Source organism: Maniola hyperantus, chromosome 23 (assembly GCF_902806685.2).
Source record: "Maniola hyperantus chromosome 23, iAphHyp1.2, whole genome shotgun sequence".
NCBI classification, from domain to species: Eukaryota; Metazoa; Arthropoda; class Insecta; order Lepidoptera; family Nymphalidae; genus Maniola; species Maniola hyperantus.
In genome coordinates this window covers 4,625,524-4,643,214 of record NC_048558.1, presented here as the reverse complement: position 1 = coordinate 4,643,214, position 17,691 = coordinate 4,625,524, and the positions used below count along the sequence as shown (strand labels likewise).

General features: G+C 37.6%; 2 protein-coding genes across 13 annotated transcripts in view; one reads left to right on the top strand and one right to left on the bottom strand.

Moving 5' to 3' along the window:
* The window catches only part of LOC117993163 (protein BCL9 homolog), a 28,191-nt gene extending 18,590 nt beyond the window's left edge, over positions 1 to 9,601 (bottom strand). For 7 of the 9 annotated variants that reach the window (XM_069506488.1, XM_069506492.1, XM_069506491.1 and 4 more), the window contains exons 1-7: positions 8,738 to 9,265; positions 6,503 to 6,598; positions 6,045 to 6,224; positions 4,115 to 4,245; positions 3,608 to 3,772; positions 826 to 951; positions 58 to 447 (exon numbers count right to left, since the gene is read on the bottom strand). In XM_069506488.1, coding sequence (XP_069362589.1) covers positions 58 to 447; positions 826 to 951; positions 3,608 to 3,772; positions 4,115 to 4,245; positions 6,045 to 6,224; positions 6,503 to 6,598; positions 8,738 to 8,759 — 1,110 coding nt within the window. In that variant the 5' untranslated portion in view covers positions 8,760 to 9,265. The other 2 variants (XM_034980908.2, XM_034980909.2) reach the window with 2 other exon arrangements.
* Positions 9,602 to 10,924: 1,323 nt separating this feature from the next.
* The window catches only part of p120ctn (adherens junction protein p120), a 74,205-nt gene continuing 67,438 nt past the window's right edge, over positions 10,925 to 17,691 (top strand). For 3 of the 4 annotated variants that reach the window (XM_034980913.2, XM_069506547.1, XM_069506545.1), the window contains exon 1: positions 10,925 to 11,374. The gene's annotated coding sequence lies outside the window, so the exon portion shown is untranslated. The remainder of the gene's footprint in view (positions 11,375 to 17,691) is intronic. The other variant, XM_069506546.1, reaches the window with a different exon arrangement.

Below are 17,691 nucleotides of genomic sequence, written 5' to 3'. Positions count from 1 at the left end.
CAAAACACATAATCTAATATTCAAGTCAAATCAAAAAGCCTATGCATATGTACTCACGGTGTCCCAGGGCATTTCACCATCAGCACCGAGGCCGTCCATGACACCACAGGACGGGGTGCCCCCTGGAAACCCATCCATCGGACCCATGCCGGGACCCATCTGACCCATCTGCCCCGGCCCGCCTTTCATCATCATCATCTGATTCCCCGGCCCGCCCATGCGGCTGTGACCCATCATGCTGGGTCCCATGTGACCCATGGGGCCCCCGTGACCCATCGGCCCCATGTTGGGTCCCATCGGTCCCCCCATCATGTGCCCCATCTGGTTAGGACCACCCATCATGTTAGGCCCGCCGCGCATTCCTGCTCGGCTTTTTGCCATGGCTAAGTTGTTGAGCCATTGGGCGGGGTTTTGTTTATTAAACTGGCCTATTTTTAAGGGATGTTTCTGCAAGAAAATGGTTTACGATTTAACACAAATACGCACATTATCTAATCTTATATTTTCCCAAACAAATTCCGTATTATTTTTCTGATCCACATGGTATGACCAAAATAAACTCATAGACCATAATGTTGATTTGAGATATTTTTATGCTGTGTTCAGACAGCCTTATTACCAAATATATTACTATCATAGTGACGTCAAACACCTGCAGAGATTCTAACAAAAGGTTCGAGCAGAAAATTACACTTTGATTTTCATATTTAAAGAATATAAAAAATAAAAAATCTTGCAATTTTCCTTAGATCATTTAGGTTAATCTATCAATGGTTAGATGTATCAAACATCTAACCATTGACAGATTAACCTAAAGCTCCTTACCTCAAGATACTTCTTAGTAGCAGGCTGAGCACAGTGATAGGCAATGATGGAGTGGTGTTGTCCAGAGATGACAGCCTCCGCGCCTTTGTTTGCCAGCATTGTGGAAAACACGAAGATCTGACTCTGCTGTAGGAATAAAAAGAAAAATTCATCTAGATTCACAAAAACGCAAATAGATATGAATACAAAACAAAAAATCTAAACAATATATACATACGGAGTATATAAAGTATGTTCAGAAAGTTGTACAGACAAAATTTAAATAAGCTGCCAATAACACTAGATCAAGATGGAATATTTTAGATTTTGGACAGTTTTCAGAAATTTTTATAAGTAGAAAAATAAAAACTACCTGTAGAGTTTTAATTTTTAGGACTATACTAATACACAGATTTATTTTATTATAGTCATACCTAAGTATAAGTCTATTATAAAGCTGTTTTGCTTTTGATACCTTTGTAAAAACCTTTAACCTTTTACAATCAATGTTTTTTTTTAAATCAATGTTTGATATTAGAACTTTCATCGCGTAAAAAATTATTTGGTATACAAAATTCAGAGAAGATACAAACTGCACGAGAGTAGAAGAGATAGCTATCTGTGCGTTTGAGTCAAATGCGGTAGTTTTAAGTTTTATCTTAGACATGTATGTAATATATCTCTTTATCTATATCTACTTTTTTATTTTACCATAATATCTCTATAATATAAAAATGAATCACTAAATGTGTTGCTCATCGCAAATCTCGAGAACCGCTGAACCGATTTCGCTAATTCTTTTTTTATAATATTCCTTGAAGTACGAGGATGGTTCTTACGGAGAGAAAAATCTAAAAAAATTGAATCGATTGCTAGGCGGTACGACGTTCGCCGGGGCGGCTAGTATTACCATAGATTTTACTACTCTACCTCTTTACTATAATTCGACATTTTCATCACATTTTACGTATAACTAAATAAATGATCACAACTAAAACGGAAAACTTATACACCACCAGATTAAACTTGAACGAAAGAAAATAACGAAGCTTTTGCTTCAAGCATCAAAATGTATCATTGCCTACGCAGTTACGGGTGATCTTATTTATTCAACAGGACAATTGAAACCTGTGTTTATTACCACAGTTCGATTATAAGACTTTATATGTACAATCGGGGGTGGTAAAGGGTCATTTGCGCCTTATATACTCTTGTACACAATATCTAAATTTAACTAAATTCACAGGTTTAAATATTTTAAATCTAGTGATACCCTCTTTTCACAGGGAGCCGGAAATGGATAGCAATACATTTCCGGCTCCCTGTGAAAAAAGATATTACTTTAGTTTAGAGGTTGTATACAACAGAATATGGTAATTTTTTTTAAATTACAATAAAACTTAAAGGTAGCCTTATCTAATTACTATACAAATCATGCCCGCTTGGAATGGTGCCAAGAATACTGGCTCTATTTCCACGCTGGACAGCCAGGTTGATCCGTTGCGCAAAAAATGAGCCAATCCTTCTGTCTCCAGATGAGGTTATTAATCGCGGTGAAACTAGGTAACTTGAACAACTTAAACTTATTATCTAAGAAATATAATTGGAATGCAACATCTTTTTAATTCAAATGAGGCTCATTAGACCTTTTCTCATATAAGATTACTATGAACAAGTATCTTGATTAATTTTAATAAAATAGTCTGTAATGTACTCCCGTGTCCCATGCAAAAAATATTTCCATATTGTTTTCATGCCACTGGATCTTGAGTTCTAAATCCTGCCTCATAATATGTTGTAGGGGCAAATATGACCCAACAATATGTGGGGTCGTATTGGCCCCAGCTTCATATGTTCAATGAATAAAATTAAATGTAGTTTTTCTCCATATTATTGAGACGGCTTTGCGACTGAATGACAGGGCCTGTGTTTCGTAATTTCGTGCGAGTTTGGCACAGACACACTGTGGCCTATTGGATTCAAGTTACCCATACAACGTGAATTAAGTAGGCTCTTTAAATTGTTTTCATGGATTTTAATTAACTGTAGTTTACCTCCATGTTTTCGAACTTCGTGTTCGTGGCATTTAGAGTTTCATTTAACATGTTTAGGGGGCATCCATAAATTACGTGAGATGTTTAAGGGGGGGGGGGGGGGGGGGGGGGGGGAAGGGGGGTCGAGTCAAATCTCATCTAACTTACATCGGAGAGAGGGGGAGTCTCGGCAAATATCACGCAATTTTTTTTCTGATTGAAAAAAAAAATTATACTATTTTGGTCCATTTAATCCAGATTGTACATCCTTAAGATTTAATCTTAAGCGTAGTCGTAATACGATTGAAGTATTCTATTGTTGAATTTTTATTACACTTAAAACTCTCAGCAATTTTGATTACTAGTCTTAACTAGTCGTAAATAAAAGCACGAAGCAATTTTTTCTTTCTTTTTACAATAACAATCCAACGCGTTTACGTAAGAAACTCATATTTTGAAAAATCTCACGTGAGATTGGGGGATGGGGAGGGGGTTGAATAAAATCTCACGACATCTCACCAGAGGGGGAGGGAGGGACAGAAAATTAAAAAAAAACACCTCACGTAATTTATAAAAATTTAACTAATTTTATTATTTAGAAAAATGTCCTCATATAAAGCTTGCACGTGGATATAGATCACAACGCGTAGAGGCTTATTGAGAGTTTTAATCTTTATAATAACCGAACTAACTTCTATAACTAAACTAACTTCAATAAGCTAACACATGGGACCTATTTGACCCAAGTGGATTCATTAACTAAATTTTACCTCCATACTCCCAGACTGCTTGCTGATGACATTGGAAGGCAAGGTCTGCGCTTCGCTGGACATGGGCCCCATAGAAACACCGGGTCCCATCGGACCCGAGTTGCCCATACGACACGAACCCATGTTTTCTGGTCCATTGGGGTTACGGCAGTTTGGATTACCATCCTATGGACAAGACATGGGATCCTAAGATTAAGTTATAAAGCGAAATTAACATCTCTAAATGTTTATATTTTACTAACGATCGCCCGCGGCTTCCTTCCGCGAAAGTACATTTGTAAATCCTTTTTATTCTCTACCCTGTTGGAATTTCGAAAAATCCGGCCTTATTATTTTTCTACATTATAAAGGGAATCTCTGTGCATCAGCCATTTTGAGTCCAAGGGTTTGGGCTGGGCATTGGTGAGACTATCAGTGAGTCAGGAACTCCCTGGCGCAGTGGTAAGCGCTGTGGTCTTGGTAGTGGGAGGTCCCGGGTTCAAAAATATCAAAGAACTGTGGCTTTACCTGGAGATTCCCACTGGAGCCTCTAAGTCCAGTCTGCGGGTCTATGATGTCGTTGGAGTCAGAGGAGAGTCGCTCCGACTTCAGAGACCCAGGTCCGCCAAGTTCGCACTGGGGAGATTTAGTGGGGTCACCTGAAACAAAACAAATAATGCATATATTTTCCAAAATCGGTGATAGCGTAGTGGTCAAGGCCAACCAATCACAAACAAACCTATGTTTTCTGTACTACTCTATTAGAGAACCTGTATTTTCAAAACACATTCGAAATTCAATTCGAAAACGTTTTGTCACTCAAAATGGTTAACACCCCAATGTCTTTTTGTCTTTGTCATTTGTATGGGATTACGTAACAAAGAGAGCCCTATACTAACTCCTCTGCGTGGATAGAGTATAATCGCTTCCTCGTCAGAGCAGCGGTAGGACTAGGCGCGGCGAGTAGTGGGGATTCAGCCGCATCGGGCGGGTCGAAGAAATGCTAATGAAGTCATTAGCATTTCTTCGACCCGCCCGATGCGGCTTATTAAGGTATTAAGGTCTCTTACTCATTAGAACATAATCAGAGCGTCTTTTCTAAATCGTTTGACTTTGGCACATTTTAGAAAAACCATTCATTCCTTTTTCTTCGATCCTGCGCCAATCTGTCTTGAGCTTTATCATAAGTACGGCAGATTTTATTTAAACACGCAAGTTTAACCTTTACCGTCAGTCAGTTCAAATGAATTACCGCCAGTGGCGTGCAGGTCATAGAGGCATGAAAGCGTTGCTTACCCCATAGCTCAATGCATATTTTTCATTAGAACCTGCCAGAAAACAGGTTCCTACCAAACTAATGCGTACCCTGGCTTCAAACTGGGGCGTCAAACTTCAAACTAGGGCGGTAATCAGTGGCGTGCACAGGTGCACGCCACTGATTACCGCCCTAGTTAACAAATACCTAATTAAAGAAAAAATATGTTGACTTTAATATTTTATTACGGCTTTAAACAAATTAAGAAAATTAACTGCAATTTTATAAGTCATTACTCATTAGTATCCATTTTTGGTCAGAAGTCAACTTTTAAACCGTTTATTAGATTAGTGACTTTAGATAGAACTTAAAAGTGGTCTTTAGACGATCAAGCTAGATATTACTGTCTTGAACTGTGATACTGTTCAGCCTCAATAGCTAAACAGGTAAAGGAGTGGACTGAAAACCGAAAGTCGACATTTCAACGTTGCACTACTGTCATACCTACTCCTAGCACAAACTTGACGCTTAGTTGGAGAGGAAAGGGAAATATTAATCATTTAACATGGCTAATATTCTTTACAAAAAAAACGAAAAAGAAAACCGTATGTGATACTGTGTATGAAATAGCGTAGGTAAAATGAAATTGTCAAAAATTTGAGACAACATATTGCATAGAGATTGCCATTTCGCAGTCTATATTATATTATTTTATTGACTTTTGTTGACATAGTTCTTCAGTATATTACCGCACATATTATAAATGCAAAAGTGTGTTTGCTTGTCCGTTCGTCCTTCAATCACGTCGCAATGGAGCAACAGAATGACGTGATTTTTTGCATGGGCATAGTTAAAGACCTGGAGAGTGACATCCATACTTCCATACTAATATTATAAATGCGAAGATGTGTGTGTGTGTCTGTCTGTCTATCTGTCTGTCTGCTAGCTTTTCACGGCCCAACAGTTAGCTTACATCCCGGGGAAGGACATAGGCTACTTTTTATCCCGGAAAATTAATTTTTTTTTTAAAAACCTAATTCCACGCGGACGAAGTCGCGGGCATCAGCTATAGTAGGCTATAAATTAAAGTTCCCATAAGATTTTTAAAACTTAAATCCACGCGGACGTAGACGGGGGCTACAGCTAGTAAATAATAACCTAAAGATATTAAAGAACAACTTTACAAAATAGAAAGTTTCTTACCATCACTGTCCATGAGGCCGTCAATTTCAGTCTTAATCCCGTCGACGCCGAGGTCGGCGTTGGAGTCCTCGCCCCCTTGGCTGTGGGGCTCCATCTTGACTCTGTGCGCCGGCTCGTCTGGTTCCTTCTTTAACGCCGCCGGGGTCGGTAAAGAGGCCGATGGTGGACGTGAACCATGCCCTGTGGAGTATCAAGTGTTATATCACAAAATACATGAAGGACCACTTGAATAAAGTGTCTCTTTAGTCAAGAAAAACTAAGATGCTGAATGGGCGAGTTCTTAGTATGTACTAGCTTATGCTAGCGACTTCGTCCGCGTGGACTACACAGACTTAAACCCCTATTTCACCCCTTAGGGGTTGAATTTTCAAAAATCCTTTCTTAGCGGATGCCTACGTCATTTCGAAGAAGGCATGCGATGATGATGATGATAGACAGATGTAGAATAATTATCTCACCTGGTTCAGCAGGGTCGTTGGGTTCATCTTTGAGCCGGGCACCCCCGCCCTTCTCCTTCTCCTTGATCATTCCCCTACGTGCCTTCGCCAACTTGACTGTGCAGAACAAAACACATATATCTATACTACTATACTATATTATACAGAAGAAAGATTTGTTTAGAAGAACAAGAGGAGAAGAATTGCTTAAAAATTAAGTTTTTTTTTTGATATTTCAAAGCTATCTGCAATCAGTCATTGGATGGACTGTTATCAGATTTTTATGAGTGCATTCAGGGTTGTGAGAAGGTCACTCCATCAAGAAACTCTTCTCATAATGCTTTAGCTGGCCTTAGTGTACATGATAGTTCTACCGTGGCTCTTTTTAGCCTACTAACTCTGCTGCATGTGGTAAGTGACACTGCCAGACTAATTGCATGGACTTCAAGCTTGGCCTTGTAATTACATAGGAAATAAAACTCAAGTAATTTTTTTAAAATATGCATGGAAATACGGCAATGGGTGTATTGCCGTATTTCCATGCACATATCCTCAGATACAAAATGCATGTAAGACGGGACCCTATTACTAAGACTCTGCTGTCTATCTGTCTGTCACCAAGCTGTATCTCATGGACCGTGATAGTTAGACAGTTGAAATATTTACAGATTATATATTTCTGTTGCCGCTATAACAACAAATACTAAATAAAAATATTTGAGGGGGCTCCCATACAACAAACGTGATAATTTGCTGGTTTTTTAGGGTTCCGTACCTCAAAAGGTAAAAAGAAAACCCTTATAGGATCACTTTGTTGTCTGTCTGTCAAGAAACCGACAGGGTACTTCCCGTTGACCTAGAGTCATGAAATTTGGCAGGTAGGTAGGTCTTATAGCAGACATTAGGGGAAAAATCTGAAAAATGTGAATTTGTGGTTACATCACACAAAAAAAAATTGTGGTCAGGAATTAGTATTTTCAATTATCAAAGTAAGATAACTATATTGAGTGGGATATCATATCAAATGGCTTCATCTGTGGATTCTAAACCAGATTTTTATTTATTTTTATGAATCATTGTTTTTGATTTATCATGCAAAATGTAAAAAAAATGCGATTGTACTACGGAACCCTTGGTGCGCGAGCCTGACTCACACTTGGCCAGTTTATAAATAATGGTATGGAACCGCATGCAGCGGTGTCCACACTATTAGTCTAATACACTAGTGCTGCTGGATATATCTGAAGAGGCTCTAAGGGTGTGGGAGTGCCTATAAGATAACTTATGCCCAGCAGTGGTCATGCATTGGTTGAGACAATGATGACATGATTCCACTGCATGTACTTAAAAGGAGAAATTGCTAGCATATAAGATCTTATGTGAATACTACAACTTATCTTCATCCTAGCATTTAAAATAGTATGTTTTTAATAGGGCTTGAAAAATAAACTATGAAATGATTAGTTTTATAAAAACTAGTTTATGCCTGCAACTTCGTTCACCCACATAGACGGCACAAATTTCTGGATTGAATTTTCAGAAATATACAACAACAATGTAGCTAATTCCATTGTACACAATCTCTAAACTAAACTAAAATGACACGTCTAAATCTATTGCTATCCCTTTCATAATGTTGCTCGCCGAAAAGGATAGCACTAGATTTAGCGTAGTTTAGAGATTGTGTACATCTCAGAGAATTTGCCCCATTACTAATATTATAATAGGAAACATTTGTTTGTTTGTTTATAATTGATAAATCTGAAACTACTCAACCAATTTTAATACATAATTAATTCTTAGGCTATTATTTATATTTAATGTTATTTATAATTAGCGTGCTTTTTTAAACTCTGGTTATGCTGTGCAACCATTTAGGATTACAATAAGGACGAAACTTTGTAGTATGCAATTAGGTTATAATTATTATTGTAATCTGTTTTGGATGCCAATAAATAAATTAAATTAAATATTGCAAAGTTAAGAAAAGTGTACAGAGTAAAGATGTTACAATAGTAGTTTACTTACATTTTTCAGACTAAAGTCTCAATCAATTTTTGTAAGCTATTTTAACCTTGCCTGTTACTGAGTGAATATATAATAAGTGATTGGCAATAGGTGCAATCTAGATCCGTTGTAATTCATAATTTTGTTAACATTACACTATGCAGTCAGACTCAGTTCATGCAATATAGGTTAAATAACAATCAGTGCTCAGTTCTAAGCACAAGTAAACACTGTATTTTGTATACATACAAATACGTAATGATCCTATCATTTCGTCACGGGCGCAATAATTGGCACCTGTCCCATGAATTCACTGCACGGCACTTCATTACGAGAATGTCACTATGCTGCAGTAAACTATCGGAATTCGTATAAATAGAGATCCAAAAGAACCTTGGCGCCCGAAGACGCGCCACCTTCCACACACCGGCCCTCACCTACGATTCTAGCCAGATATACAATTAAAACTAAATTCCTCCGCGAAACGCTATAAAAATTCCAGGTTCAGTCTCCATACATAAACAATAAGATAGATCGGGTGTAGACAGGCGCGAAGCACACTGAACGCACGTTTATTATGGCAGATTTAAAAACGCACGCCGTTTCACCTAAACGACACCTCCAGAGAAAGCGTCTATCATTAATTGATATCATTCGTGTGATCTAATTAAGGTATAACGAGGAGTATGCAGTGAGAAACAAAAAATCGGGATCGCTGACATTTTTGTTTATGGTACATCGACGAGACGAGATCCAGAATCCACAAATAGCGAATAAACGTACATGATTACCGCCTCCTGACGGATTCTAGCACTTGATAACACAAAACACGGTGATTCTTCACATTTAGGTAAACATCATCAGATTGTACACATTTAATTAATTTCTTTCTATCAGCTTGGATCACAAATCACCACGCACACACAACATACATAATATATATGTATATATACACCAATACACATGGGATGGATATTTCTCACTCACAAAATTTCCTTTTCTACACAAAAACAACAAAAGTCGGACGAGGAATGGTGAGAGATATACGTTTGGTAACACGCACCATAATATATTTAGATTGTCGATGTTTTGAATCGATTATTTTTGTATTCGATAGTTTCTTTCTTTGTCTGTTTGGCTCTCAGATCAAATTCTAAGATCAAAAACAGAGCCATAGAGTAGGTAATGAATATGAATATGCTTAGAGTACATTGCATAAACGGATGGCACCTGGGTGAACCATTTCCATTTTGTTTTAATGCCACGCTGGGTGAACCATGGGTGAACCTTTTTACTTTAATTGTCTGTTTAGAATGTTCTCAGAATTTGATCTAAGGCATAACATTCTAGTATCTAGTACATTGAATTAATGGGTAGCAAGGACGTAACCTCAGTTGAAGTCCTGTTGAACCTGGGACCTGGGTGAACTATTTCAATTTTGCTTTATGGCACGCTCGGTGAACCATGGGTGAACCTAGACAAAAAACATAATTTCACTGTAAAATGTCCTTCTTTACTTTCAAAGCTACTATAATAAGAAAAAATAGTCATCTCTTGATTATTAATTTTTACATAGAAAAAGTTTTGAATAAATTCTAACCAACACTTCTACTACTTTTAAAGTAATCCTATATAAGACTCATAAATATTATTTATTATAATAATATTCAAATCTCTTTTCTTAATAACACTTAACGGAATAGTTATTAATTTCATCAATTTTTGTGTCAAATTTGAAGTCAAAAGTACTATTTTAGTCCTTAATTTAAAGGTGAACCGTACTTTTGACATGACAGTGAGTTAAATGGTGCGTGAGGAGTGGTGAGGAGTTATTTTGTACGGACTATATAAGATGTTGTTTGTGTACTCAGACTAAGGATCATGTTTGTGTACATAAAATCATATTTGAACAATGATAATAATGTATCCGATCCGAACGTATCGTCTATGGTCTATGTTAGTATGTTACGGTTTTACTAAAAAATTAGGCATTAAGGGTTTTGACCGTAACATTTGCCTTTGGCGTATTATGGAAACATTTTGCACTAATTTAGTAATTTGTGCTGAGTAAGGAAAGTCATAATATCGCTAAAAACTGAAATTGCTGAAATGCTAAAAAAAGCTTCTGGAATACCTTGTTTCCATCGGTTTTCATTTAACGTTAATTTTTTTAATAAAGTTAAATCTGCACTATCAACTTAATTGTAAACTTTTAAATAATTTACAAATTAATATGTAACTAGAATATTGCTTAAAATATGTTACACTTATCTGAAATAACCTCTAACGTACAATTTTATTATCCAAATTAAAGATTTACACATTGGATAGAATTTTAGGCATTTAATGATTTTATTAGGCTTTTTGCCAAAATGTCAGACGCCATCATAGAAAAAAATATATTGTCTATGGTGGTCTATGATTAACTTACGGTGAAGGGAGGAGGGGCAACGATAGATAGATTTCGCTTCGTTGTCGTGTAATAAATTTTGAAAGTGAATTGTGATAAAATCTTCATAAATGGATTGATTCAAGTGACATTGTTCTACGCTGTATGAGTGCATTGGACGGTTCAATAGCTGTTCGTGAAGACCGGTGATCGCATTCCGACCGCTCCCTGTGCGTAGAGTACGTAACGTCAGTCGCTAGGTATTTTTCATGCCGTTTGTACTACTTGCGTATAGTAGGGGCCGTGTGATAGTAAAAGCTGTTGGAAAGTGCATTCATACGGGAAACTGTTGCCGTAAAAACTAATCCCACGTTCCGTTCAATTTAGATCGCAAAGTGTTGTGTGGTGAAGTCTGGGAATTCGATGTTTGAAGCCATTTTTGGTCGGTTCTAATCAGTGTTATTTACGTGCAAAGTATCGTTTATATCGTGTCCTAGGTGAGTATTGACCCCTATAGATTAACTAAGCTTATCACACATAGGCGTTCTTATGACTTTCTGCCCTTTTTAACATGGTATTCTTATGTTCATTATTTTAACGAATTGTTGTTTTAGTGCAAATTATTTGACTTACGTCTTTTGTGTGATAAAATGTAAGATAAACAATGTATGCTAAAACCTTAAATATAAATTCTATATGCCAAATTGGAAGGTATTGCAATATACTTCAACGCTGGTGTCTCAGTAGCACTTCCTCTAAACCACCCAGTAGTATTTGGAAACCAAATGTCTTGAAGAGTTCTACTTAAAATCAATTAAATATATTAGTAGAATAGTCACTGTTGCACACTGTATTAGGTCAGTAATAGTCACTACAGTCAATAGCTGAACTACTTACGAATAAGTACTTACTTATTTTATAAATATTAGATTAATATAGGATTATCTAATGCCCATTACTTAGTGTATGTGGATTTAGCTTATTTGTAAATTCCTGTGGGAATTGTTTGATTTTCTGGGATAATATCTAAGTATTCTCCAGGAATAGTACACAAGCTATCTGATTGTGTGTAGGGTTGCCAGGCGTCCGGATAAAGCCGGACATAGGTAGGCTTTTTGATTGCGTGTCCGGCCAAAATAAACAGTGTCCAGCTTGTTTGGCTTTTGTTAGGCTTTTTACATTTCGCAAACGAGCGTGGCCGAGCGCAGGCGAGTCGACTGTCAGTCGCTCCCTCAGGCGGCAGTGCCGCCTGACAACAAGATTTATGATAATAATAAAAAAGCTTGATTATACAAAATCCTCAATAATGTAGGGTGTCCGGCCTTTCTACCCAAATGTCCGGCCAAACTGGCTGGGTCTGTTTAGGTTTGGCGACCTGGCAACCCTAATTGTGTGGAATTTTATAAAGCTTGTCTAAGTGGTTGAATAAGTTAAAGTCAGACAGACACACTAGCCTGTGTAAGTATTATATTAGTATGAATAATAAATAATCTTAATGGATATAACTAAAATACCTACAATAGGCATAAGTCATTAAAGATAGATTATGAGAAAATGGGTTGATTGATTACAAAATATGATACTATTTGTTTGACCATCATATCATGAATAGCATTCTGAACTAGAAGGTAAATTATTTTGATGATTCAAAGCACTTGTAAAAGTTTATCATCATTCATATCATTTTTTATCTGTTTGTTACCTATGTGTTTACCAGATTGAGTTGAAATTATGTGCAGTTGTTATCCATACATACAGGAAGGCTACTGACTTAGTACCATCAATGTTGAATAAATAGGTGGCACATAAGTCACATTACAATGCAGGCTGGGTATTAGCTTAATCTATACTTCTATACTAATAAATAAAATTGAAGTGTTTGTCTGTGATTTCGAAATAACTACCTCATATTAAGCTCATATGGTTATACTTTAAACTGTAAGTGAATCACAGGTTTTTAAAATTTTTGGTCTGTCTGTCTGTCTGTTTGAACAGGCTAATCTTCGAACGGCTGAACCTATTTTGACGGGACTTTATCATCATGCGTTTAAATGTTTTTATGTGGAACCGAGATACCGGATTCCGGGGGAGGGGCTACAACATAAAGGAGCTTTTTGTCCTAGAATATCAAAAGTTCCCACTAGATATTAAAAAACTAAATCCACATGGGCGAAGCCGCATCAGATAGTAATAAATATACATAGTTTTCTCTCTGAATCAATATAAGATATATTTCGGAGAGTATGCTCAGGAGCTTCACAATCTTGTTCCTCCCTAACATCCACGTGGTCACCATCCAACCTCCTCACACAAAACATTTTTGTTCAATGTTTCTGATACAACCTGCTAAAGTTTGGAATGCCCTTCGGGCCAAGTTTCCTGCCTGTATATAACTTCGCAACCTATCCATTGCAAGGCCTATTTGACCTTCCTTCTGATGTTGTCATTTGGCTGCAAAATTTAGATGTTGACTTATAATAGCTGACATTCGACTTGAAATATAATATAATTTTAATTGACTTTAAATACTTATAATTGACACGATTATTAAGAATAAAATAAAAATGCCATACAATTAAATAAATAAAATAAAACTACTTGTGGATACTTTATCCACAGAGAAAAGTTAGTATAGGGCTCCCTGTGTTACTAATCTCGAAATGACAAATACTGAGTGGACCTGAGAGTCCTTATGACAAATCTCTAATTTGCGAGTTCAGTCATGTTCGCTCCGTTTAATTTAGGACTTAAAAATAGCCTTTCTACCCATTTCTAAAAATATTACCTACTAACTCGTGTGGCATTTAGCAGTTTCTTTTTTTCGCCGACTCCGCATCCGTCGAATCACTTTTGCAGTGTGATTCATAATTTAGGCATTCACTTCTTTTTCGTTTTATTAATTTTAATTCTTTTACCTGTGCCTTGAGTGTGTTTTCATGTTAAAAACAACAAAGATTCCGACGAATTGAGAACCTCCTCCTTTTTTGAAGTCGGTTAAAAATCGTAACTGAGTTACGTTACTATAATATGGAGATAGGTACTAGATCATACCCACGAGTTTGTCTGCGTGGATATAGGTTTTTAAATTCCGCGGGAACTCTTTGATTTTCCGGGATAAAACGTAGCCTATGTATTAAGTCGGTCATAAGGTATCGCCATTTTAAATTTCAGCCCAATCCATCCATTAGTTTTTGCGTGAAAGAGTAACAAACATACATACAGGCACTCATACAAAATTTAACTTTTTTTTACATATTGGTGTGATAAAAAAAAACAGGCCGACTTTAGAACCATCTCCTTCTTGGAAGTCGGTTAAAAATCACATACTTTTTATTACATATTATTCATTTACCTCGCCTCACACCACGCTCATGAATGAAGTGGCTGTCGAGACTTTGAGTTAACGTCAAAGGTTCTTTTAAACTTGTTATGGTTCCATATTCAAAAGGTGCCAACGGGACGCTATCACTAAGGGCGCCTTCAAATTTACCGCAAAGTGTCACGCGGAGGCAGCGCGGCTGCAGCGCTGCGGCTGCGCTGCTTTGTAAATCCATATAAATAAAAACGCGCGACTGCAGCGCCAAACACGCGCTGCGGCCGCGCGTCACAGAATGTGTATTTCTATTGCAGCTATACCAACAAATAAAAAATCAAAAAAGCCGTCATGAAAAAAAATTAAAGTGTTATTTAATGTATGATGATACGGAATCCTTCCTGTGCGAGTACGACTTGCACTTGGCCGATTTTATAACTAAATAAATAGGCTTGCGCTTGACTGCAATCAAACCAATCAGGAGATGAGCCTAAGGTGGAATGCCCCTGTTCAGAAGGTGCCTATTCACTCTTCTATTGAAGGTACCAATATTATAGCGAGCGGGAAAAACGGAAGTCGGAAGAGCATTCCATATTCTAACAGTGCCTGCGTATTAGAAACGAGGAAGCAAATCGCTTCATACGATTCCGTGGGATTTCGACTATGTAGGGGTGTCCCCGTAGTCTGCCAATCCGCACTTGGCCAGCGTGGTGGACTATGGCCAAACCCTTCTCATACTGAGAGAAGACTGCTCTGTAGTGAGCTGGCTATGGGTTGATCATGATGATAATGAGGGGTGTAGACCTTGGTGATGTCTCGGTAAAAAATATATCATAAGGTAATTTTTTTTAACACCTAAGTAATCTTTGAATAGGCACTTGATTTAATTTAATTTTTAATTTATTTATTGGCATCCAAAACAGTTAACAATAATAATTATAACCTAATTCCATAATACAAAGTTTCGTCCTTATTGTAATCCTAAATGGTTGCACAGCATAACCAGAGTTTAAAAAAGCACGCAAATTAACTTCCTTACTTTCTATATTTAAAAGAAAATAAATCTGGCCGTAGTATTCTGCCGCGGCTAGTGAAAATCCTACCGGTTTTGCTCACTAGGTCTCAGCTGTTGAGCAGCTGTTGGAATTTCAGCGGTTAAGGCTAAGACACATACGAAGCATGTCGGCAGCGACTGCGATAGTACAGTTGGGGTTAGGAAAAAAAAACTCTTGAACTTGCGCAGTGGGTGATTTGTTGATCGATTTTGTGGTAAGAATTGAGTTGCAATAGTGGCTATCTATCCTGTCGTGTGATCGAGTGGGTCAGTAAACCTTTCCTATATTTCTATCCATTCTATCGATTTTCCAGGATTAAAAGTAGCCTATGTCACTATCTAGGTCTTTATTCTTTAACTATACCCATGCAAAAAATCACGTCGATCCGTTGCAGGCGTGACGTGATTGCAGGACATACTAACAAACAAACACACTTTCGCATTTATAATATTGGTAGTGATGGGAAAGGCTGCCTGTGTCCCCGGCCCATCTGTTTAACCGCTTTTGACAAAGTTGAATGCAAAGATAGCTTACATCCCGGAGACATGTATATATAATATGCTACTTTTATCCCGGAAAATTAATAAGTTCCCTCGGATTTTTAAAAATCTAAATCCACGCGAAAAAAGTCTCTGACATCATGACGTGTCGGTCGATTTCGTAAAGCCTGCATCAATCATTATTACAATCTCAGTTGTTGTGATTGGCTGAATTTGTGCGATTCTTGTGGCAACAATGCATTGTAGCCAATAGTGAGCGAGTGTCAACCGATCAGAGGTGATTGCGATCGTGACTGTAGCTGTCATTCTACCGCAATCGAGCAGCAGGTTCCTTAAAGTACTACAAATTCTAGGAGTTGTGTAAGGCTCCGCGCAAATGGGCCACCGACCACATCCACCGGTGGCTGTCGCGCGCCACGTTCTTTAGTACCTGTATATGTATAGCTTGTCACCAGCCAGCAGGGCCGTCTTTAACCTATTGGAGGCCCTGGGCACATTAGAATAATGGGGCCCCTATGATCTTAACAGAGTAGGTACTACTTTCTTAGAATAGATACCTAATGAAAGTAGATAAGTCACGTTCTAGAAAACAAAACTAAATCAATATCGGTTCATTCGTTTAGGTGCTACGATGCCTCAGACAGATACACAGATTCACACGTCAAACTTATAACACCCCTCTTTTTGGGTCGGGGGTTGAAAACAAGAAGAATCTGATCTGAAGAATTTATAAAAGTAAATATTAAATATGTTGTTCGGTAATAAAATATGGGTCGATCGGTTATAGTTTGGTGATCTGGCTGCCGACAGGGACTAGTGGGCCCCTATCGGTCGTGGGCACGTGCCCACAGTGCCCAGTGGAAAAGAGGGCCCTGCCAGCCAGTCAGGTGGCTGTGGTCGGTGGCCCGTTTGCGCGTAGAAACGTTGCAGTTGCACGTTGTATGTGTCCAAGCCTTTACTACTGGTTTTGCTATCAGCGCGATCTCTGCGATCTGCATGCGAGCGGTTAAAATGCACACAATTATTGTGCTCAATTCATATGCCACTTTATTAATTTCACTGGATTTAACACTGTATTTACAGCTGCTCATTTAATTATTAAAATTCGACGCCGCGTGACATAGGGACATGTGTTTAAAGTTTAAACATTTAATTTCCTCTCGGTTCGTAACGAAAATTGACCTACTTCATTCTCCAAACGTACTGAGAGATAACTTAAAACTGTTTTACATTTATTTTTGTCACTCTCCTTTCAGGCTAACTCGTTAAACATAGTATCTCTATTCCAAAGAATTGTAGCTAGTTTATTATAATAACTAGCTGAGTTTGTTGTGGGCTCTTCTCAGACCTGGGCGCGTTTGGAACCCTCGTAGCTTTAGTTTTAAGTTCGCGTAATAATTATCACCACTATATCTTACAAATTCAACAACCGACCATCAAAAAGTGTAATTTGTTACTTACCTATTTTCAATAAATTATTTGAATTTTGAATTTTAGCAACCAGCTCTGACTTCGCACGGGTAGGGCACTATAATTTTAGAAGGTGACCTCTAATTATTTTTTGAAAATAAAATATTGCCTATATTACTCAAGAATAATGTAGCTTTCTACTGGTGAAAGAACTTTCAAAATCGGTTCAGTAGTTTTATTAATTACTTATTTCCTACAATTGTTTGTACAACTTACAAACTTTTTATAATATTAGTAGGTATAGATTGTTCTGTGGTGCCCAGAGACCACTAAATAGACTCAGATTAGTAATAGAGTCCCGTTTGCCACCTTTTGGGTATGGAACCCTAAAAGCCCACATAAACATGACGCAAGTAAAAACTTATGTTAGTTTCATATCTATACTAATAATCTAGTAAAAATGCGAAGGCCTGTCTGTCTGTCTCTCTGATAGCTTTTCACGGCCCAACAGTTTAACCGGTTTTGACGAAATTTGG